General features: G+C 45.6%; 1 protein-coding gene across 4 annotated transcripts in view; it reads right to left on the bottom strand.

The window, feature by feature from the left end:
- tax1bp1b (Tax1 (human T-cell leukemia virus type I) binding protein 1b) overlaps positions 1-25,142 on the bottom strand; it is a 276,059-nt gene that overhangs the window by 124,589 nt on the left and 126,328 nt on the right. For all 4 annotated transcript variants that reach the window (XM_070880822.1, XM_070880819.1, XM_070880821.1 and 1 more), the window contains exons 8-10: positions 23,148-23,333; positions 14,813-15,058; positions 7,919-8,074 (exon numbers count right to left, since the gene is read on the bottom strand). In XM_070880822.1, the coding sequence (XP_070736923.1) occupies positions 7,919-8,074; positions 14,813-15,058; positions 23,148-23,333 (588 nt within the window). The remainder of the gene's footprint in view (positions 1-7,918; positions 8,075-14,812; positions 15,059-23,147; positions 23,334-25,142) is intronic.

Here is a 25,142-nt window from a genome sequence, read left to right as displayed (position 1 = left end):
AAGAAAATGCATCAATATCTGTTCGGGCTTAAATTTGAATTAGAAACCGACCATAAGCTGCTTATATCCCTCTTTTCTGTAAGTAAGGAGATAAATACGAATGCATCGGCCCGCATCCTGAGATTGGCGCTCACGTTGTCCGCATACAACTACGCCATCCGCCACAGGCCAGGAACGGAAAACTGTGCCGATGCTCTCAGTAGGCTGCCATTGCCCACCACGGGGGTGGAGGTGGCACAGCCCGCAGATTTAGTTATGGTAACAGAAGCATTCGAGAGTGAGCAATCACCTGTTACCCCCCGACAGATTAGAACCTGGACGAGCCAGGACCCATTACTGTCCTTAGTAAAAATAACTGTGTGCTCCATGGGAGTTGGTCTAGTGTCCCGTTAGAGATGCAGGAAGAAATAAAGCCGTATCAGCAGCGCAAAGATGAAATGTCTATACAGTCAGACTGCCTCCTATGGGGTAATTGGGTAGTGGTGCCAAAAAAGGGCAGGGACACTTTCATTAGTGATCTCCACAGTACCCACCCAGGCATCATAATGATGAAAGCGATAGCCAGATCCCACATGTGGTGGCCCGGTATCGATGCAGACTTAAGAGTCCTGCGTACACATATGTAATACATGTTCCCAGTTCAACAATGCACCCAGGGAGGCGCCACTAAGTTTATGGTCCTGGCCCTCCAAACCGTGGTCGAAGGTCCATGTCGACTATGCAGGCCCATTCTTGGGAAAAATGTTTTTAGTGGTTGTAGATGCGTACTCCAAATGGATTGAATGTGTGATAATGTCGGCAAGCACATCCGCTGTCACCATTGAAAGACTACGGGCCATGTCTGCCACGCACGGCCTGTCTGATGTCCTTTTAAGTGACAATGGGCCGTGCTTTACCAGTGCCGAGTTCAAGGAGTGCATGACCCGCAATGGGATCAAACATGTCACATCTACCCCGTTTAACCAGCGTCCAACCGTCAGGCAGAACGAGCAGTTCAAATAATCAAGCAGAGCTTGAAAAAGGTTACTGAAGACTCGCTTATCCCGAGTCCTATTTAGTTACCGCACAAGACCCCACTTGCTCACTGGGGTTCCTCCCGTTGAACTGCTCATGAAAAGGGCACTTAAGACAAGGCTCTCGTTAGTCCACCCTGATCGACACGAACAGGTAGAGAGCAGGCGGCTTCAACAGAATACATATCATGATCGCGCAAATGTGTCACGCGAAATTGAGATAAATGATCCTGTATTTGTGTTGAACTATGGACAAGGTCCCAAATGGCTTCCTGGCACTGTTTTGGCCAAAGAAGGGAGTAGGGTGTTTGTGGTCAAACTTGCAAATGGACTCACCTGCAGGAAACACTTGGACCAAATCAAACTCAGATTTACGGACTATCCAGAACAACAGACTCAACCTTTTTCGACCCTCCAACACACACACAAGTGGCAACCGAGCCAGCGGTTGACCACGGAGCAGAACCCATCACCCACAGCAGTTCAGCAGGACTCACCACCCCCAACAGTCCAGCAAGGCTAGCTGCACAGCAGCCCAGCAAAGGCCCAACAAACGATTCACCAACACCAGCATTTGCACCGAGACGATCAACCAGGGAAAGGAAGGTCCCGGATCGACTCACATTGTAAATAGTTACACGACTGACTTTGGGGGGGCAGTTATGTATGTAACCCTGTAAATACCATGTCTGACCACCAGAGGGCTTATCCCCTGGAGTCCCAAGGGATCCCACAATCCCTTGGGAGCTCACAGGTTGGAGTGACACTCTGAGATCTGTAATAAAGGACTACGGTCACACCTTACTTTGAGCTTGCAGTATCTAGTCTGACTCTTTATTCATTACAGAACAGTATCCTTTCAGCCCATCCACTGGCCAAGGGCTCAGCTATGCGCCCCTGCCAATAATGACCAGCAGTCTTCTCCAAGGGGGTGAGGTGATGCTCGGAATAGGAGGTTTATCTCATGTTTGGTACAGATTGTTGCTAGGTGAGTGATGGGGAGGGGCGGTGGGGTCGTGCAATGATCAGTGCAAGAGGCTAGTGGTGCAGTTGGTATGAGACGGCTTTTGGTCTGAGATCTGAGGTCATGACGCTTCTTTGGGCACTGGAGCCAGGTCATTGGGGCGACTGCCTCGGTAATGTGGTCTAACATCGTTCTTTCTGGAAGGCAACCTGGCTCCTTCTGGGTGCCCTTCCCAGGCTTGTTGAGCCATTTATGTTAATGCTGAAGCACTTTTACCATTTGTTTTCCATGCAGAGAGCTTTAAGATCTGAAGACTGCAATTTTGGAATTAATTTTAATGTTTATTTTCTTTTTCAGGAGGCAGCTGAGCTCTAAGGGCTAAAGAAGGCCTATTTTTAAATCATTTTTATTTTTTTCAGTTTAGAAGGCAGTTGCCCTTTAAGGGATTGACACTGCTTTCTAAAATGACAGGCTAATTTTAAGAAAATGCTGCTTCGCTCCAGGGATGCCACGGCTTTGCTACATGGCGCATCCTGCTGAGATTACCGCTGGAAAAAGAATATTGTACTACAGGTTTTGCGCCACGCTAATGTTACTCAGCAAAATACCCGTGATGCCTGCGCTATTATTGCGGGCAGCCTTTAAGTTCGACCCACGGTGGCACCGGCAAGTTTCCGGCCGACTCGAATTTCTAGGACTACTTCTTTCATTGTGGAAGCATTATTCCCTCTGCCCCTTGACAATTTTCTCCGCTCCTAAAATCTATGACTCCTTGCTGGATGTGGTTCACTGCAGGGGCTCTCAACCGAGGATCCACGAGAAGATTTCAGGGGGTTCACCAGTTGGTTTGTCTCATCAATATACATGGCAAACTACTCATGTTTTTTTTATAAACATCAGTAGTCTCCCCTGTATCTTGAGGCAAGTGAAATAGTCTCAGCTATAAAGACTGAGCAGGCGCAGTCAATTTAACTTCATACGGCTGGACATCTTTTGAACATTTAGTCGTCGCTTTGCGTGTCACTGACTTTTACAGCAGTATTCATTTCGGTAAGCTTTTTTTTATCCCGCCCTATTTGCTTCCACGTTCCACTCGCCATGTTTAACTATTAAATAATGGAAGGAAAATCAATGAGTTAGTCCAGCCTTGCATGGGCCAAGGTAGCTCAAGCCTTCCTTTCAGACCTTTTCTTTCCCCTCGAACGGAGCCGCCCTGTGTCAGTAGCAAGCCATTCCTGCGTTTGAAAAGGACGCCAATAGAGAGAGTGTGCGCACCACATGGTCTTGGGGGTGGGGGGAAGAGAGAGACTTTTCACTCTCTGGGCCTGCAGCAAGGCCATAATAATCAGGATCCGTTGTGACTCTCTCCTTTGGTCTGAGTTAATAAGTAACTGAAGGTGTTATTGTGATTTTCCTAGTACCTCAGACTCAGAGCTTTATATTCATGGCCACGTGCTTCTCTGATGGGCGGCTGCGGCTGATAATTAAAGAAAGAGGGGTCTGCCTTTGTCACTAACGAATTTATGGTGATGAGACCGGCTGGGTAAAGTCGCTCAGGGCCTGTTTATTTCAAGTCGCTGGCTTCCACCATCGTGTTGGGATTTGGTATCAAAATAAGAGGGAAGTTCTGTTGCTGAAATGGAGGACGAGAACCTGGAATTTTAGTCCAGTTTGATCAACTGTGCACAAAATGAGTTTGTAGTGAGCACGGCACTTGTTTTCCTGGCTCATTTCCTGTTAAACAAATGGTTGATGGGGTGGAACAGACCTTGGGAAGCAAATGATGTAAATTTAAAATAAAACGTCAGACCTGAAACGTTAACTCTGTTTCTCTCTCCTCAGATGCTGATATGCTGAGTATTTCCAGCATTTTCTGTTTTTATTTCAGATTTCCAGCATCTGCAGTAATTTGCTTATGCAAATTTAGGACTTATTAAATTCTTTACGCAAGGAGTAATAGAGCTATTAATAACTAATATTTACACAGAGACAGGGGGTTCACAGAATTTTTGCAATACAGGAGGGAGAGCTTCAGAAGCAAAAAAGATCGAGAACCCCTGGTTTAATGGGTGCTCGGCACCCTCCACCATCTCTCCCAAATGACCATTATTCATGTGTGAGCATGACACAGTGAGTGTTGCTAGGCTATTTAATAACAATATCACAACCAAGCCCAGTCCTCACCAGACTTTTACACATGCACATTTTCAGCAGAGAACCAAAAATAATCATTCTGCCTGAATTTTCCCTTCCCATCCCAAGAGTGCTGAGAAAAGAAAATAAAGACTTGCATTTATATAGTGCCTTTGATGACCTCGAGATGTCCCAAAGGCTTTACAGCTATCGAAGTACTTTTGAAGTATCGTCACTGTTGTAATGTTGTAAACATGGCAGCCAATTTGCGCACAGCAAGGTCCCACAAGCAGTAATGTGATAATGACCAGATTGGTTGTTTTAGTGGTGCTGGTTGAGGGATAAATATTGGCCAGGACACCAGGGAGAACTCCCCTGCTCTACTTCGAAATATTGCACTGGGATATTTTAGGTCCACCTGAGAGGGCAGATGAGGCATCGGTTTGAAGTCAACTAGAGGGCAGGCCATCCGAGACTGGGTGATGTGTAATGAGAAAGGACTAATTAGCAATCTTGTTGTGCGAGGCCCCTTGGGAAAGAGTGACCATAATATGGTAGAATTCTTTATTAAGATGGAGAGTAACACAGTTAATTCAGAGACTAGGGTCCTGAACTTAAGGAAAGGTAACTTCGATGGTATGAGACGTGAATTGGCTAGAATAGACTGGCGAGTGATACTTAAAGGGTTGATGGTGGATAGGCAATGGTAAACATTTAAAGGTCACATGGACGAACTTCAACAATTGTACATCCCTGTCTGGAGTAAAAATAAAACGGGGAAGGTGGCTCAACCGTGGCTAACAGGGGAAATTAAGGATAGTGTTAAATCCAAGGAAGAGGCATATAAATTGGCCAGAAAAAGCAGCAAACCTGAGGACTGGAAGAAATTTAGAATTCAGCAGAGGAGGACAAAGGGTTTAATTAGGAGGAGGAAAATCGAGCATGAGAGAAAGCTTGCTGGGAACATAAAAACTGACTGCAAAAGTTTCTATAGATATGTGAAGAGAAAAAGATTAGTGAAGACAAATGTAGGTTCCTTGTAGTCAGATTCAGGTGAATTTATAATGGGGAACAAAGAAATTGCGGTCCAGTTAAACAAATACTTTGGTTCTGTCGTCAAGAAGGAAGACACAAATAACCTTCTGGAAATACTAGGGGACCGAGGGTCTAGTGAGAAGGAGGAACTGAAGGAAATCCTTATTAGGCGGGAAATTGTGTTAGGAAAATTGATGGGATTGAAGGCCGATAAATTCCAGGGGCCTGATAGTCTGCATCCCAGAGTACTTAAGGAAGTAGCCCTAGAAATAGTGGATGCATTGGTTATTATTTTCCAATAGTCTATCGACTCTGGATCGGTTCCTAGGAACTGGAGGGTAGCTAATGTAACACCACTTTTTAAGAAGGGAGGGAGAGAGAAGGCGGGTAATTATAGACCGGTTAGCCTGACATCAGTAGTGGGAAAAATGTTGGAATCAATTATTAAAGATGAAATAGCAGCACATTTGGAAAGCAGTGACGGGATCGGTCCAAGTCAGCATGGATTTATGAAATGGAAACTATGCTTGACAAATCTAGAATTTTTTGAGGATGTAACCAGTAGAGTGGACAAGGGAGAACTGGTGGATGTGCTGTATTTGGACTTTCAAAACGCTTTTGACAAGGTCCCACACAAGAGATTGGTGTGCAAAATTAAAGCACATGGTATTGGAGGTAATGTACTGACGTGTAGAGAACTGGTTGGCAGACAGGAAGCAGAGAGTGGGGATAAACAGGTCCTTTTCAGAATGGCAGGCAGTGACTAGTGGGGTGCCGCAGTGCTCAGTGCTGGGACCCCAGCTATTTACAATATACATTAATGATTTGGATGAGGGAATTGAGTGTAATATCTCCAAGTTTGCAGATGACACCAAGCTGGGTGGTGGTGTGCGCTGTGAGGAGGATGCTAAAAGGCTGCAGGATGACTTGGACAGATTAGTTGAGTGGGCAAACAAGTGGCAGATGCAGTATAATGTGGATAAATGTGAGGTTATCCACTTTGGTGGCAAAAACAGGAAGGCAGAATATTATCTGAATGGCGGCAGATTAGGAAAAGGGGAGGTGCAATGAGCCCTGGGTGTCATGGTACATCAGTCATTGAAAGTTGGCATGCAGGTACAGTAGGCTGTGAAGAAGTCAAATGGTACGTTGGCCTTCATAACTCGGGGATTTGAGTATAGGAGCAGGGAGGTCTTACTGCAGTTGTACAGGGCCTTAGTGAGGCCTCACCCTGGAATATTGTGTTCAGTTTTGGTCTCCTAATCTGAGGAAGGACATTCTTGATATTGAGGGAGTGCAGCGAAGGTTCACCAGACTGATTCCTGGGATGGCAGGACTGACATATGAGGGGATCGACTGGGCTTGTATTCACTGGAGTTTAGAAGGATGAGAGGGGATCTCATAGAAACATATAAAATTCTGACGGGACTGGACAGGTTAGATACAGGAAGAATGGTCCCGATGTTGAGGAAGTCCAGAACCAGGAGACATAGTCTAAGGATAAGAGGCAAGCCATTTAGGACTGAGATGAGGAGAAACTTCTTCACTCAGAAAGTTGTTAACCTGTGGAATTCCCTACCACAGAGAGTTGTTGATGCCAGTATATTGGATATATTCAAGAGGGAGTTAGATATGGCCCTGATGGCTAAAGGGATCAAGGGGTATGGAGAGAAAGCAGGAAAGGGGTACTGAGGTAAATGATCAGCCATGATCTTATTAAATGGTGGTGCAGGTTCGAAGGGCCGAATGGCCTATTCCTGCACCTATTTTCTATGTTTCTATGTTTCTTATCCGAAGGATGGCATCTCCGACACTCCCTCGGTACTACACTGGAATGTCAGCCTAGATTACGTTCTCAAGTCTCTGGAGCGGGACTTGAACCCACAACCTTTTGACAGAGACAAGTGTGCTACCACTGAGCCACAGCTGTCATGTCGCTACTGTTAATCCAGCACAGACTGGATACTGAATGTGGGAGCTTCCTGGTACGAGAAATCTCATAGCGTGAAGCATTATGATAAAACTGCACAAATGGCTAAGATGTGAATTCGGATACGCATTGGGTGGGACAGGTGATTCAAAGTTAGACACAATGGGCAATGTGGAATGACTCTTGGATGGGAGAGAAATATGGAGATATCCAAGAAGGCGCAGGTTTGGCGGGGGGGGGGCTACCGATGTGGCCTGTCGGTTGCGCTGCCAACAAAAGGTAACAGTGGGCTGGCAAAAATTAATTTGAGCAAACATCCTAAACCACGAGAATAAACATGGAGCAGTTTATGAATTGCATACCAATTCTAGTTTTAAACTCACGGTGACTTATTTGTTATGTTCATAACATTTTTTTAAACTTTCTTTTTGTTATATTGTTGGCTGATTGGCCACGTTGAGTGCAACAGAGACAGCATGGCAAAAAATGAATAAAAGTAACAAAGAGGATAAAAATGATGAATACGATTTTAAGCTGATTGCCACCATGTGACTGATGCTACACAAATACAAAGTTTCTTCCTTCTGCACATAGCCACAAAAGTTAGTGTACATCATACAATACCACTTTATATTACACAATGTAACACTTCAAAAACTAAAATAGAATGTCTGAACCTCTTAATACGTAGCTTAACACTTCAGTTAAAATATCAACGAATCTTAAAAAAAATTAAGTAAACTCAATTAATCTGCCAACAAAGATAAAGCACGTACAAATTTAGATTTCAATCATTTTCATTTGTTGCATTACCCAGTAGTCTAAAATTAACATTCTACTCACCAACTGCTCTGTGAGTTTGACCACTTGCTTTTGCAATTTTTGACAGTCCTTGTATTTCTCTTTGTAATGTTCAGCAGCCATCTGAAGCCTAAGTTTTAAATCTTCAACCTCTTTATGTAGCTCTTGTTCCACTGTACTACCAACCACTGCAGAACCCTAGTATCAAATTTTGTAAAATTATTAGTTCTTTTAACTGTACTATCACATATCCATCATGGTTTTATGTTAAGGTCAGCAGTGCTATACCATGCAATGCATCATACATAATTCTGCTGCTGAGGCTGCATAATGGAGCCTCTGGAACACATATAAAGTTTAAATTAACATTCCCATTAATTTATACACATCACTGTTCCATTTGGGGGATTTTCTCCTGATCCACAGAAAGGATGTGGATTTAAATTATATTGAAATGTTGCTTTTATGTTAAAGTTATTTCACAAAGGTTTAAAGTCTACCTTACAGGGCTGTGTTTATTTGCAACACAAATGGGTTGGACCAGATTTCTGGTTGGTCCCTGTAAGGGGTAAAGAGTTGTAGCAGGCAAAGAGCAGACAGATAGGTGGTCACTAACAGGTATGCTGAAGGTAGTGAACTAATCTGACAAATGGTCCAGGTTATAGGGCTTATCAGAATTAGGAGAGTCTGAGGAATCGGTGAAGTTCCTCTACCTTATGGTATGGATTGTAATTGCCTATTGACAGATTGTATGTAATACTTGCTTATGTATGTAAAGCACACTTATAACACTTAAAGCCTGATGGTTAATGAACCATCCTTAACTTAGTAACACATAACAAAGACAGTAGAGGTCAGCAGTTAAGATACATAACATTTTGACTAGAGTTCTCTCAGGGAAGAGATAAGAAAGCCGGTGTTTGGGAACAGAGTTACTTCACGGGGACTAAGGCAAAGTTCACATCACTGAACAACACAATTAACATATGATGGGAGATGGACAGTTGGGAAACACCACTCAGAGTCAATCTAAGAGATGACAAATCAATGTAACTTCGCTGATAAGCAGTAAACCAATCGGTGCTTTTGTGAGAGAGGCACACACTTCGGTTTATTGTATAATTGTGGGTGAGAACCATTGTTCTGGGAAGGTTCACGTTTGAACTCTTCCCTTGCATATGCTCGAATAAACCGGTTAAACCGAAGGTTTCGTCTGAGTGATTCCGTGGTTGTTATATGAACGGGCGGGCGTGTCGATTCCTTGTATCAGGGAGTCCACCTTGAAGGAGAGAAGTCTTCTTTTAACCCCTATTGTCCCCTTGGAGGACAAACCGCACCCAACATTTTGTCTGGAATGTGTAATTTAGTCCTGCCTGCTATAGAGTACTCTGCAATGTATAATTTGATCCAATCTAATCACGCAGCCTACACATTAGCGTTGTGAAGATTTTCTGTTATCTAGTGTTCTGCAAATGTAACTATAGTTGTCCTTGGCTGATTAGTGGGTTTGTTATTTCTTTGGCATTTTATGTTTTTTCCTTTTGGAAGTGATAAAAAATGCTTTAATTCAGAATGCAGGATCAAGGTCAAAGCCACAACTTTAAGGCAGAAACACTTTTAAATAGGAAATGGAAAACAAAAAGTGCCTCTGATCTCAGGTGGTGCTACTATACCAGGAAGCTGGTAAGGAATTTCCAGTCAATAAAGCCATGGGTGCCTGTGTGTGGGGCACATGTGTGTGCGTGCGTATGCAGGGGGTGCATGCACATATGCGCACGTATGTTTGGGGGGGCGGGGGATGCGCGCGCCTATGTGCAGGGGATGCGCACGCCTGTGGGTGGGAGAGTGCGCGTGTGTGGAGGGTATGTAGGGTGCCTGTGTGTCCACACACGCACATTATACACATACACCCACATCCACACTCACATTGGTTTATTGACTGGCAAATCCTTACTAACTTCCTGCTATAGTTGTACCACCTGAGATCCAGAGTATTTGCACTTGTTTTCCATTTCCTATTTTAATGGGTAATTCGGCTTTAAAGTTGTCCCTTATCATATATATAAAAAACTTCAAAGAAGTAACTAACCCACGAATTCGGGAGTATAAAATTTTTTATTTTCCCAAGCCAAGGACAACTATAATTACATTTGCAGAACATAGAAATATAGAAACATAAAAAAATAGGTGCAGGAGTAGGCCATCCACCATTCAATAAGATCATGGCTGATCATCACCTCAGTACCCCTTCCCTGCTTTCTCTCCATACCCCTTGATCCCTTTAGCAGTAAGGACCATATCTAACTCCCTCTTGAATATATCCAACGAACTGGCATCAACAACTCTCTGCGACAGAGAATTCCACAGGTTAACAACTCTCTGAGTGAAGAAGTTTCTCCTCATCTCAGTCCTAAATGGCTTAGACTGTGTCCCCTGGCTCTGGACTTCCCCAACATCGGGAACATTCTTCCTGCATCTAACCTGTCCAGTCCAGTCAGTATTTTATATGTTTCTATGAGATCCCCTCTCATTCTTCTAAACTCCAGTGAATACAGGCCCAGTCGATCCAGCCTCTCCTCATATGTCAGTCCTGCCATCCCGGGTATCAGTCTGCACTCCCTCAATAGCAAGAATGTCCTTCCTCAGATTAGGAGACCAAAACTGAACACAATATTCCAGGTGAGGCCTCTGCAGTAAGACCTCCCTGCTCCTATACTCAAATCCCCTCGCTATGAAGGCCAACATGCCATTTGCCTTCTTCACCGCCTGCTGTACCTGCATGCCAACTTTCAATGACTGATGTACCATGACACCCAGGTCTCGTTGCACCTCCCCTTTTCCAAATCTGCCGCCATTCAGATAATATTCTGCCTTCGTGTTTTTGCCACCAAAGTGGATAACCTCACATGTATACACATTATACTGCATCTGCTATGTATGTATTTGCCCACTCAGTAGGTAATGCCAAGCAGCAAGGGTAGCAGCTTCAGGTTCCAGGCAAGACAACGTCAGCAAGCGGCTCCAACCTCAGCAGTGTGCTTCGGCAGGCCCCACTTCTGGTTTCCTCATGCCTCATACTGTGCACGCGCGGCTGATCGAGTGCACATGCGCAGTATCAAAACGGTCTTCAAGCTCCCCAAACGGCGGTACATGTGCAGAAGGACAGATGGACCTTGCAAATAATCACATGCTTGAGCTACTGGGACAAGGCGGGTATTGGTATGTTAATTTGCTCACCCAGGAGGTAATGAGCAGTCACTGAAATTGTTATCCATAAAGATCTGGGACAATAGGGTATTTGTTATTCCATTTCAGATATTTTCAGTACGTGTTCACACTCTGTACATCCACTTACTTACTGTAAAATAAATCAACTTAATGATTTTTATCTTGCTTTGTCTCACTAAACTGCTGGGAAAATAAAAAATGTTATACTCCCATGTGTCTGAACATTGAAAAAGAGCACACGGGACCACGTGCATGGATCATAATATCCCATTCTCATTGTTACTCCTGCCAGGTTATGGTATCGTACAACTAGATATTGGGGAGCAAAAGTATATTTTTGATAGTAAAACATGCATGATTGCTTACAAGAGAGACAGTGATGCTAACTCGAGAGAATATCGAAAGTAAGTTCAATTTGTAACAATGGTTATCGGTGCATACCAGCATATCTAATCCTTCTGATTCAGGATTTATCCACCAATGAAGGAACAGTGCTAAGAACAGACCTTTGCAAAAGTGAAAGCCAACTAAAATCAAACAGATATAAACCAACAAATAATATAAATAGAACTGAGTTGACTGGACCAGATTGCTAGGACTAGCCAGCTGAATAATGGCCCTCGTGCCATATTTTGGCACACAAGCTTTAAGGCCAAAAAGTTGAATTGTAGGTACAGATTTAGATCAAACCGTTTAATTGGTCTTTGGTGAAGGAACTTCACAAATTAGAAAGGTGCTTGTGAATTTCATGCTTTATCCTGTAGGTTTGAGATTTTGCTTTTTCCAATTGTCAAATTGGAGATCAATCCTCAAAGCAAGTCGCACGTTTAAAATATTAAATAGGTGCTCCTTTTCTATTATAAACGACACAATTAGGCAACACCTGTGAATATCAGCATCTGTCCTTTTTGTTGACTGCTAGAAAATAAAGATCATTTATCAAGAATGTATTACTTCTCTGAATGGAAAGGTTGAAGAGGATTGCAATGTATTCCCCCATCGCAAGTTATTTAAATCTAGCTGGAAAATGAATTTGAATTATTTTAATCCTCCGGAAGCTGCCATTCATGCAGGCCTCTCGCTTCTGTGACTTGGTTTCAAAATCAGTTTCAAACGTCTTTCAATTCTGGACCATTTCGGGGGATGAAGACTACATTTATATAAATATAAAGTTATGGAAACTGCATTAACTACTAACTTTTAAGTATTCAATTTTGTTTATACAAGTCAGCAAACTCACCAGCATTGCGCCGTGCTTTAAGCCAAGAACGTAAACAGAGGAACTGAGCGAAAAAAGGGGAAGGCAGTGAGCAGGGATTGCCTGATGGGACAAAAGGGTCGACCGACCGTCCGGAAAGGAAGCAGACAAGTAGAAACACGGTGGCACTTGAAGGTCCACAAACTGAGCCAATGGCAGTTCGGATCCCTTTCTCATGCCTAATAATTAAAATGCTAATAATCCTCTTCTCCCCACTACTGCCGGATCCCTTCCCTCCTGAAACCCAAAACTTTTTGCTGTCCTTCCCACTTCCCCTCCAATGGTGCTTGATTCCCAGAAATCTGCTTTGCAGTGTTCCGAGATCTCCTCAGTCCACAGAATCTGCGCTACGGGACCCCTTCATCAACATTAAAGTACTGCTAGATACAAGGACCTCATATGTATGCATATATATATATATATTATACACACACACAAACAAATATTTCAATTCAATTAGAGAAGAATTCAAAGGGGGGGGGAAGAGAGGGGGGAAAGAAAGAGAGGGGAGGAAAAGAAAGAGAGGGGAAGAGAGAGGAGGAAAGAGAGAGAGAGAGGGGGGTAAAGAGAGAGAGAGAGAGGGGGTAAAGAGAGAGAGAGAGAGAGGGGGTAAAGAGAGAGAGAGAGAGAGGGGGTAAAGAGAGAGAGAGAGGGGGTAAAGAGAGAGAGAGAGAGAGGGAAAGAGAGAGAGAGGGGGAAAGAGAGAGAGAGGGGGAAAGAGAGAGAGAGGGGGAAAGAGAGAGAGAGGGGGAAAGAGAGAGAGAGGGGGAAAGAGAGAGAGAGGGGGAAAGAGAGAGAGAGGGGGAAAGAGAGAGAGAGGGGGAAAGAGAGAGAGAGGGGGAAAGAGAGAGAGAGGGGGAAAGAGAGAGAGAGGGGGAAAGAGAGAGAGAGGGGGAAAGAGAGAGAGAGGGGGAAAGAGAGAGAGAGGGGGAAAGAGAGAGAGAGGGGGAAAGAGAGAGAGAGGGGGAAAGAGAGAGAGAGGGGGAAAGAGAGAGAGAGGGGGAAAGAGAGAGAGAGGGGGAAAGAGAGAGAGAGGGGGAAACAGAGAGAGAGGGGGAAAGAGAGAGAGAGGGGGAAACAGAGAGAGAGGGGGGAACAGAGAGAGAGGGGGGGAACAGAGAGAGAGGGGGGGAACAGAGAGAGGGGGGGAACAGAGAGAGGGGGGGAACAGAGAGAGGGGGGGAACAGAGAGACGGGGAAAACAGAGAGAGGGAGGGAAACAGAGAGAGGGAGGGAAACAGAGAGAGGGAGGGAAACAGAGAGAGGGGGGGGAAACAGAGAGAGGGGGGGGAAACAGAGAGAGGGGGGGAAACAGAGAGAGGGGGGGAAACAGAGAGAGGGGGGGAAACAGAGAGAGGGGGGGAAACAGAGAGAGGGGGGGAAACAGAGAGAGGGGGGGAAACAGAGAGAGGGGGGGAAACAGAGAGAGGGGGGGAAACAGAGAGAGGGGGGGAAACAGAGAGAGGGGAGAAACAGAGAGAGGGGGGGAAACAGAGAGAGGGGGAAACAGAGAGGGGGGGGGAAACAGAGAGAGGGGGGGAAACAGAGAGAGGGGGGAAACAGAGAGAGGGGGGGAAACAGAGAGAGGGGGGAAACAGAGAGAGGGGGGGAAACAGAGAGAGGGGGGGAAACAGAGAGAGGGGGGGAAACAGAGAGAGGGGGGAAACAGAGAGAGGGGGGGAAACAGAGAGAGGGGGGGAAACAGAGAGAGGGGGGGAAACAGAGAGAGGGGGGGAAACAGAGAGAGGGGGGGAAACAGAGAGAGGGGGGGAAACAGAGAGAGGGGGGGAAACAGAGAGAGGGGGGAAACAGAGAGAGGGGGGAGAAACAGAGAGAGGGGGAGAAACAGCGAGAGGGGGGAAACAGAGAGAGGGGGGGAAACAGAGAGAGGGGGGGAAACAGAGAGAGGGGGGAAACAGAGAGAGGGGGGAAAGAGAGAGAGGGGAAGGAAAGAGAGAGAGGGGAAGGAAAGAGAGAGAGGGGAAGGAAAGAGATGTGGAGAAGAAGAGAGGGGATGGAAAGGGGAAGGAAAGAGATGTGGAGAAGAGAGGGGATGGAAAGAGAGGGGATGGAAAGAGAGGGGATGGAAAGAGAGGGGATGGAAAGAGAGGGGATGGAAAGAGAGGGGATGGAAAGAGAGGGGATGGAAAGAGAGGGGATGGAAAGAGAGGGGATGGAAAGAGAGGGGATGGAAAGAGAGGGGATGGAAAGAGAGGGGATGGAAAGAGAGGGGATGGAAAGAGAGGGGATGGAAAGAGAGGGGATGGAAAGAGAGGGGATGGAAAGAGAGGGGATAGGAGAGAGAGGGGGAAGGAGAGAGAGGGGGGAGGAGAAAAAGGGGGTGGGGGAAGGAGAGAAAATTTCCCCAGCTAACAAGATTAATATCTAAATCAGGAGAATAAGAGAGAGAGAGAGAGAGCGCGCGATTACCGAAATGTTACATCACATACCTTTTCTTTTTTTGATATTGCAGCTCTGAGCATTTGTATCTCTGCCTTATATTTATTCTCGGTGTCAGCAAGTTCCTGTTTTAACAGATCAATTTTTATTCGTGCACTATGCAAATCACTCATGGTCTTGTCACGAGTATTGGAAGTATCACCGAGCTCCTTAGCCATCAAGGCAATTTTCTGCTCGCTTGCTTGCACGTGTTCCTCAGCTCTGCGTAGACGTTCACGAAGAACAGATACTTCATCCTGGAAATCACAAGAGACATAGGAAAATACTTCCATGTATACAAGTACATGAATTCTAGTACAAATGCCACTATAAGGCACCTGGCACTGAGGTGCCTCTGGTCAAAAAAGGGCAAGAAGCACATTTTCAACCGTTTGAATAAACCAACAATGATACGTGTTTATTGCATTCTAAAGTACCGTGGCAAGAAAAAAAGTATCATCCAACCACTCTAAGCCTACAATAATGCTCTTTTCACAATGCTGAAGGAGCTAACAAATCACTTGCCCATAGGAATTTTGAGAAGCTAGAAAGTCTGAGAAAGAGGATGGTCACGTACACGATAAATTACAACTATATCCATAGTCAGTTTTAATGGGCTCAAAATTGCCCAGGAGTTCCTCAGTTTTTTTTTGGAGCAACTTGATTTTTCTGGAGTATCTTAAAAATTCCCATTTTGCGCCAGTGTGAGTGAGTTAGTTAGGATTTTTTTTAGTTTAGTTTTTTTACTCAAAAGGGGACGTTACCAGCCACCTACACCCGTTTTGGCCATTTAAGCCACTTTGGACAGCTAATAGTTGCTCAAAACTAACTTAGGCCAGCATATGTGGCCACTTGTGGCTGCACAGAAAACCCTTGCGGAGAGTTAAGAAATCAGCGCAGGTAGGTGCATCGGAGACCATTCGGCCAGAGATAGGGGCGGGAAGGGAAGCAGAAAGGACCTTGAAAAGCACTAAACAAAGTACAAGTAGTAAGCATTCTAGAAGACATAAAACAATTCAAGAAGAAATAAAAAATAAAACTAAGTCCTACCTTCCTATTAAAACTCGGCCCGGGAAGTCAACGGGCCAGCCAGTGCAACAGAAGTCAGTCCAGATTCCAGTCCCAGGGTGTCCTATCTCAGCCCCAGCTCCAATCCCTTCCCAAAGAATCCTCTCTGTCTGACCCCACTCCTGTTCCTACTCAGCTTATCTAAAGCTAGCTTTAGGATGTCTTGCCTGGTACTTTTTGTTTAAAGAAGTGAGGAATGTTGACGAAGTCTTCATTTGAAACACTTTTGTGGTATTGTTTTTCATATCTGACTTGATCTTCTGTTATGAAGAAATAACTCGGCTTCACAACCCTCACATTTGTAAACATCAGGATCAGCCTCAGTGCATTCCACAGCGGGCCCGGCCGGTACGTGAGACAACTCGGGCAGGGATAGGGGCGGCGAGCATCGGGTCCCTCCCAAACAAGCTGCAGGACGCGCTGGGGGCGAGGAGCTACTGCGCACGCGCACACTCCAATACGCATATGGAGAGCTGCTGGCACTCTTTCTCACGCAGGGTCCTAGCTCCGTCCTCCAATCGACTGGCCATGCTGCGCCAAGCCCCAGGGGAAGCAACACAGTGGCCAGAATCGGGGGACATTTTTTCAGCGCCCTTTTCAGCTCACAAAGTCGGCGCATCTCTGGTGAGTGCGCCAAAAAAAGGGGTGGGCCAATTTTGAGCCCAATAATGGGGTTCTGAAAATAGTGTTCAACACTATCGATGAATGATAGGTACATTTTTTGTGCGGGAGGACAGTCCACCTAACCTTGCCAAAAACACAAAGTTAACTCAAAATAAATGTTAGCAATAATGTAGCATGAAAGATAACCCATCTATTTTCATTTACAATACCTTTCTTAGTACATTGTTAACTCAAAATAAATGTAGCATTGTGTTTGTGGTTCCTACCTTAAGTTAAAATTCTTGCATTCCCTTTGAACTTCCCATATACTTCCCCCTGTGCCTTCACATCCTCTACACCTTCACATTCTCACTACCCATTCCCATTTCCTAACACCATCTCAATCAGATCACAACGTTACCCAAACTCTTGCCCCTTCAACTACCAGGGTATTTTCCTGACTCTCTTGCTCCACTGTCATTCACGTCAACGTTGGCCTCCAACCACTCTCCCCATAGTAGGTGGCGAGGCAGAGGCTCCTAACCCTCAAGCAGTTTCCATCTGTCCAATTTGTTTGGCTCAAAAGCATTATTCACTTTCAAGAATCAACTTCGTGGTTAAACAAAATGTAATTTAGCCAGAGGGACAACATTTCTTGTCTCTCTCTCATTTTGTGCATCTCCCTGCCTGTCTGGTAGGTGATAGAAATTGGAATTTCACAGGGGTATGTGATAGAAAGGGGGAGGGGGAGAGAAAGGGGGAGGGGGAGAGAAAGGGGGAGGGGGGGAGGAGAGGGGGAGGGGAGGGGAAAGGGGAGGAGGGAAAGAGGGGGTAGGAGAAAGAGGGGGTAGGAGAAAGAGGGGGTAGGAGAAAGAGGGGGTAGGAGAAAGAGGGGGTAGGAGAAAGAGGGGGTAGGAGAAAGAGGGGGTAGGAGAAAGAGGGGGTAGGAGAAAGAGGGGGTAGGAGAAAGAAGGGGTAGGAGAAAGAGGGGGTAGGAGAAAGAGGGGGTAGGAGAAAGAGGGGGTAGGAGAAAGAGGGGGTAGGAGAAAGAGGGGGTAGGAGAAAGAGGGGGTAGGAGAAAGAGGGGGTAGGAGAAAGAGGGGGTAGGAGAAAGAGGGGGTAGGAGAAAGAGGGGGTAGGAGAAAGAGGGGGTAGGAGAAAGAGGGGGTAGGAGAAAGAGGGGGTAGGAGAAAGAGGGGGTAGGAGAAAGAGGGGGTAGGAGAAAGAGGGGGTGTGGGAAGGAGAGAGAGAGGGTAGGAGAAAGAGGGGGTAGGAGAAAGAGGGGGTAGGAGAAAGAGGGGGTAGGAGAAAGAGGGGGTAGGAGAAAGAGGGGGTGTGGGAAGGAGAGAGAGAGGGTAGGAGAAAGAGGGGGTAGGAGAAAGAGGGGGTGTGGGAAGGAGAGATTGAGTAGATTGCTCTACACTCTCTGAAGTTCAGAAAATTGAGAGGTGATTCATTGAAATATATAAGATACTGAGGGGTTTGACTGTGTAGATGCTGAGAGGTTGTTTCCCCTGGCTGGAGAGTTTATAACTGCGGGCATAGTCAAAGGATAAGGGGTCGGCCATTAAAGACTGAGATGAGGAAGAATGTCTTCACTGGGCATTGCGAATCTTTGGAATTCTCCACCCCAAAGGGGCTGTGGATACTAAATCATTGAGTATATTCAAGGCTGAAATATAGATTTTTGGACTCTAGGGGAATCAGGGGATATGGAGATCAGGGAGGAAAGTGGAGTTGAGGTCGAAGACCACCCCTGATCTTATTGAACGGCAGCGGGTGCAGGCTCGAGGGGTCATATAGCCTACTCCTGCTCCTAATTCTTATAATCCTCTTAAGCACCAGCAAACCATTGGCATACTCTTGGCACTATACCTATGCCTTTTGAGTTGCCTCGACAGCTGCAGAATGGTGCATGATGATTTTTGAGAATTTAAATTAGCTGTTTAAAACTCTACTTTGATTTTGAGGTCGGAATTCTCCAAACATTGCTTAACGTGAACATTTAATCAGTTGGTGCTTTCTCTCAACATTGCACCACTCCTCACCAATGTTTGCAGTACTCTAGCTGTCCCGCGCAACCAGTGAGCTAGCTTTTAAATTGAAAAAAAACACGTATGTGCGGAATTGTTTTGTGGGTCGCGCATCCTGTTAAACATAGATAGAAACATAGAAAATAGGTGGAATAGGCCATTCGGCCCTTCGAGCCTGCACCGCCATTCAATGAGTTCATGGCTGAACATGCAACTTCAGTACCCCATTTCTGCTTTCTCGCCATACCCCTTGATCGCCCTAGTAATAAGGACTACATCTAACTCCTTTTTTGAATATATTTAGTGAATTGGCCTCAACAACTTCCTGTGGTAGAGAATTCCACAGGTTCACCACTCTCTGGGTGAAGAAGTTTCTCCTCATCTTGGTCCTAAATGGCGTACACCTTATCCTTACACTGTGACCCCTGATTCTGGACTTCCCCAACATTGGGAACATTCTTCCTGCATCTAACCTGTCCAAACCCATCAGAATTTTAAACGTTTCTATGAGATCCCCTCTCATTCTTCTGACCTCTAGTGAATACAAGCCCAGTTGATCCAGTCTTTCTTGATATGTCAGTCCCGCCATCCCGGGAATCAGTCTGGTGAACCTTCGCTGCACTCCCTCAATAGCAAAAATGTCCTTCCTCAAGTTAGGAGACCAAAACTGTACACAATACTCCAGGTGTGGCCTCACCAAGGCCTTGTACAACTGTAGTAACACCTCCCTGCCCCTATACTCAAATCCCCTCGCTATGAAGGCCAACATGCCATTTGCTTTCTTAACCGCCTCCTGTACCTGCATGCCAACCTTCAATGACTGATGTACCATGACACCCAGGTCTCGTTGCACCTCCCCTTTTCCTAATCTGTCACCATTCAGATAATAGTCTGTCTCTCTGTTTTTACCACCAAAGTGGATAACCTCACATTTATCCACATTATACTTCATCTGCCATGCATTTGCCCACTCTCCTAACCTATCCAAGTCACTCTGCAGCTTCATAGCATTCTCATCGCAGCTCACACTGCCACCCAACTTAGTGTCATCCAACTTAGTGTCATCCGCAAATTTGGCGATACTACATTTAATTCCCTCGTCTAAATCATTAAAGTACAATGTAAACAGCTGGGGCCCCAGCACAGAACCTTGCGGTACCCCACTAGTCACTGCCTACCATTCTGAAAAGTACCTATTTACTCCTACTCTTTGCTTCCTGTCTGCCAACCAGTTCTCAATCCACGTCAGCACACTACCCCCAATCGTTTGCGCTTTAACTTTGCACATTAATCTGTTGTGTGGGACCTTGTCGAAAGCCTTCTGAAAGTCCAAATACACCAAATCAGCTGGTTCTCCCTTTACTGGAAACATCCTCAAAAAATTCCAGAAGATTTGTCAAGCATGATTTCCCTTTCACAAATCCATGCTGACTTGGACCTATCATGTCACCTCTTTCCAAATGCGCTGTTATGACATCCTTAATAATTGATTCCATCATTTTACCCACTACCGATGTCAGGCTGACTGGTCTATAATTCCCTGTTTTCTCTCTCCCTCCTTTTTTAAAAAGTGGGGTTACATTGGCTACCCTCCACTCCATAGGAATTGATCCAGAGTCTATGGAATGTTGGAAAATGTCTGTCAATGCATCTGCTATTTCCAAGGCCACCTCCTTAAGTACTCTGGGATGCAGACCATCAGGCCCTGGGAATTTATCGGCCTTCAATCCCATCAATTTCCCCAACACAATTTCCCGACTAATAAGGATTTCCCTCAGTTCCTCCTTCTTACTAGACCCTCTGACCTCTTTTATATCCGGAAGGTTGTTTGTGTCCTCCTTAGTGAATACCGAATCAAAGTACTTGTTCAATTGGTCTGCCATTTCTTTGTTCTTCGTTATAACTTCCCTTGATTCTGACTGCAGGAGACCTACGTTTGTCTTTACTAACCTTTTTCTCTTTATATATCTACAGAAGCTTTTGCAGTCCGTCTTAATGTTCCCTGCAAGCTTCCTCTCATACTCTATTTTCCCTGCCCTAATCAAAATCCTTGTCCTCCTCTGCTGAGTTCTAAATTTCTCCCAGTCCCCGGGTTCGCTGCTATTTCTGGCCAATTTAGTATACCACTTCCTTGGCTTTAATACTATCCCTGATTTCCCTTGATAGCCACGGTTGAGCCACCTTCCCTTTTTTATTTTTACGCCAGACAGGGATGTACAATTGTTGTAGTTCATCCATGCGGTCTCTAAATGTCTGCCATTGCCCATCCACTGTCAACCTCTTATGTATCATCTGCCAATCTATCCTAGCCAATTCACGCCTCATACCTTCAAAGTTACCCTTCTTTAAGTTCTGGACCATGGTCTCTGAATTAACTGTTTCATTCTCCATCCTAATGCAGAATTCCACCATATTATGGTCGCTCTTCCCCAAGGGGTCTCGCACAACGAGATTGTTAATTAATCCTCTCTCATTACACAACACCCAGTCTAAGATGGCCTCCCCCCTAATTGGTTCCTCAACATATTGGTCTAGAAAACCATCCCTTATGCACTCCAGGAAATCCTCCTCCACCGTATTGCTTCCAGTTTGGTGAGCGCAATCTACATGCATATTAAAGTCACCCATGATAACTGCTGCACCTTTATTGCATGCACCCCTAATTTCCTGTTTGATGCACTCCCCAACATCACTACTACTGTTTGGAGGTCTGTACACACAACTCCCACTAACGTTTTTTGCCCTTTGATGTTCTGCAGTTCTACCCATATAGATTCCACATCATCCAAGCTAATGTCCTTCCTAACTATTGCATTAATCTCCTCTTTAACCAGCAATGCTACCTCACCTCCTTTTCCTTTTATTCTATCCTTCCTGAATGTTGAATACCCTTGGATGTTCAAGGGTATTCAGCCCTGATCATCCTGGAGCCACGTTTCTGTAATCCCAGTCACATCATATCTATTAACATCTATTTGCACAGTTAATTCATCCACCTTATTCCTTGCATTAAGTCACAAAGCCGTCACGCTTTTTTTTTTAACACCCTTTGTCCTTTTAGAATTATGATGTAGTGTGGCCCTTTTTGTTTCTTGCCTTTGTTTACTCGGCCTTCCACTATTGCTTTTTACCTTTCTACCATCTGTTTCTGACTCTATATTACTTCGCCCTGTCTTGCTGCATAGGTTCCCATCCCCCTGCCATATTAGTTTAAACACTCCCGAACTGCATTAGCAAATGTTACCCCCAGGACATCAGTTCCAGTCCTGCCCAAGTGCAGACCGTCCCTTTTGTACAGGTTCCACTTTCCCCCAGAACTGGTTCCAATGTCCCAGGAATTTGAATCCCTCCCTCTTGCACCACTGCTCAAGCCACGTATTTATTCTAACTATCGTGCTCCCTCTACTGTGATTAGCACATGGCACTGGTAGCAATCCAGAGATTACTACCTTTGAGGTCCTACTTTTTAATTTAACTCCTAGCTCCCTAAATTCAGCTTGTAGGACCTCTTCCCGCTTCTTACCTATATCGTTGGTACCTACATGTACCACGACAACTGTCTGTTCACCCTCCTTCTCCAGAATGCTCTGCAGCCGCTCCGAGACATCCTTGACCCTTGCACCAGGGAGGCAACATACCATCCTGGAGTCTCGGTTGCGGCCGCAAAAACTGCTATCTATTCCCCTTACAATAGAGTCCCCTATCACGAAAGCTCTCCCACTCTTTTTCCCGCCCTTCTGTGCAGCAGAGCCACCCATGGTGCCATGAACCTGGCTGCTGGTGCCTTCCCCTGGTAAGTCATCTCCCCCAACAGTATCCAAAATGGTATATCTGTTTTGGAGGGAGATGACCTCAGGGCCCCAAAACTTTTTTTTTTGCATGGAACATTGCCTCTCACCTCTTTCCTGCTCAGAATTATTAACAGAAGAACATTTGGTCTGTGGGTACTTTTCTCCCTGTTGTTCCTTTGACTTCTTGCACAAAAAACATCTGAAGGTACGGATTCTCATAAAGGTGCAACTCAATGGCTATTAGTAGCTATTAGTGCACAAATGGTTGATCTTCATGCACAATGAGCATTGGCAAGCTATTGAACTATGAAGGACATAACATCCAGACATAACATCCAAGACTAATTATATCCTCACTCAACATCTCCACATGTGCAATTTTCAACAGGGATCACTGGACAACACTCCGGAGCAAAAATTTTGGCCAATTTCCTACCTTCCCAGCCCATGGGCACTTAGGCTAACTCTAGCATAAACCAGGAATCACCCTCGTACCATCTGGTCTGTATGGCTTCATATTGCACCATATGTGCATTTACCCCGTAAGCTATGTGGCGTGCAAGCTGACATACATAGGTAATCATTAATTTTCTCATGCATACAAGTAAATTACCAATCATGCTAATAAACAAAGTGTTGTGCCAAAGAAAATAAACACAATGTATGATTTAAGCACTTGTACTAACATAATATTTTCTCCTGAGATACAAAGCAGTAAGTATGACAAAACAGATGGGAGAACATTTGAAATTGTGCTGGTAACACTCTATTGATGGTTGAGGCACCTCAAAAAGTTTTGTGAAGAACTGATGTTATTTTAAAAATGTGTCTTCCCAAATAACAGTTCTTACCATGCTAGAAGAGTTAACTAACAGTTCCTTTTGCAATTTCTCTTTTTCTGACAAACATTGTTGTAGTCTTCCCACTTCTTCCTTGAAATGGGCCAGCATACTCTCTTTACTCGCATCTAGATTTTTAAAAGACTGCATCTCCGTAACCAACTTTGTGTTTTCAATTTCTGTATTCTTTGCATGAACCTGCAAATAATTACAATTAGTTATAAAGGGTAATTACTTGGGTTAGATGGCTAGTAGAAATCAATACCAAGCAGTTGAACATTTTTAAAACAAATTAAATGTGAAAAGCAACATCATGCACACATTCCAAAAGTGACTGTCTGCAAGATTGCTTCAAACAAAACGGTAATGGATTTGTAGTAGAAATGTTCAAGACATAGCTGGGATAGTGGAACATGAATGGATTAACTTCCCTATAGCTACTGCAACACAGAAAATGCATGTTTATGAGCATGATAGAAAACTCTATTAAAATTAACTGTTATACAGGTTCAGTATTTTTTTCAAAGTACAAGAATAAAATTACATTTCAAAGCTGAATGAGAAGTTGAAGTATTAATTTATAATGTTACTCAATCAGGAGCAGCATTTGTCTTGTGGGAGCCCCGTGCAAAGGACTGGTTTGGGCTGCTGTATTTTACTAGACAATGATATTAAATACTACCTACAACAACAACTTGCATTTATTTAGCACCTTGAACATAGTAAAACGTCCCAAGGCATTTCACAGGTGCAATTATCAAATAAAATGATACCAAGCCACATAGAGAGATATTAGGACAGGTGAAAGAAGTACATTTTAAGGAGCATCTTAAAGGAGGAGAGAGAAGTAGAGATGTGAAGAGCTTTAGGGAAGGAATTCCAGAGCTTAATCTGGAATTCCTTCCCTAAAGCTCTTCACATCAGGTCTTCACTTAATCAGGTGTCAGATCCACACACTTGGGGCTCAAGTTTCGGCCCTCCAACAGCGTGCTGGGACGGCCCACCCCACAGTGTCTCTCTCTCTGTCTCTGTCAGTGTCTCTCTGTGTTTTCTGACAGCGAGGGGGGGGGGGGGGAGAAGAGAGGGGAGAGGGAGAGGGAGAGGGGAGAGGGAGGGAGGGGGAAGGAGAGAGGGGGAGGTGGAGGCGGAAGAGGAAGGGGGAGGGAGGGCGAAGGAGAGAGGGGGAGGTGGAGGCGGAAGAGGAGGCGGAAGAGGAGGGAGGGAGGGAGAGGGGGAGTGAGTGAGAGGGGGAGGGAGAGGGAGAGGGAGGAGGGAGGGGAGAAGTGGGGTGAGATGATGGGGGAGGGAGGGGGGGAAGAGGAGGGAGGGGGGGAAGAGGAGGAGGGGGGGAAGAGGAGGGAGGGGGGAAGAGGAGGGAGGGAGGGGGAAGAGGAGGGAGGGAGGGGAAGAGGAGGGAGGGAGGGGGAAGAGGAGGGAGGGAGGGGGAAGAGGAGGGAGGGAGGGGGAAGAGGAGATGGGGGGAGGGGAGAGGAGATGGGGGGAGGGGAGGAGGAGATGGGGGGAGGGGAGAGGAGATGGAGGGAGGGGAGATGAGATGGGGGTAGGAGGAGAGGAGGAAGGGTGGGAGGAGGAGAGGACGGGGGGGGGGGGAAGAGAGGACAGGAGGGAAGGGGGAGAGGACAGGAGGGAAGGGGGAGAGGACAGGAGGGAGGGGGGAGAGTACGGGGGGGGGGGGGGAAGAGGACGGGGGGGGGGGGAAAGAGAATGGGAGGGAGGGGGAGAGAACGGGAGTAGGGGGGAAGCTGAACGGGGGTGGGGAGGAAGCTGAACGGGGGTGGGGAGGAAGCTGAACTGGGGGGGGGGGTGGGGGAAACACATGCTGAACGGCGGGGTGGGGGGGGATGCTGATCGGGAGGGGGGGGGAGGAGGAGGCTGAACAGGAGGAGGGGGCAAAATAGCTGACAAAATAATTAGGGATCGGCTATTACTATTGCTTAGGTGTCTTTTCACTGGATCCACTTGGAGCCTCAGACTGATTTGGGGCTG

Source organism: Pristiophorus japonicus, chromosome 5 (genome assembly GCF_044704955.1).
Source record: "Pristiophorus japonicus isolate sPriJap1 chromosome 5, sPriJap1.hap1, whole genome shotgun sequence".
NCBI classification, from domain to species: domain Eukaryota; kingdom Metazoa; phylum Chordata; class Chondrichthyes; family Pristiophoridae; genus Pristiophorus; species Pristiophorus japonicus.
Note: the sequence above shows the minus strand (reverse complement) of the source record. Positions and strands in the feature narration are given on the sequence as shown.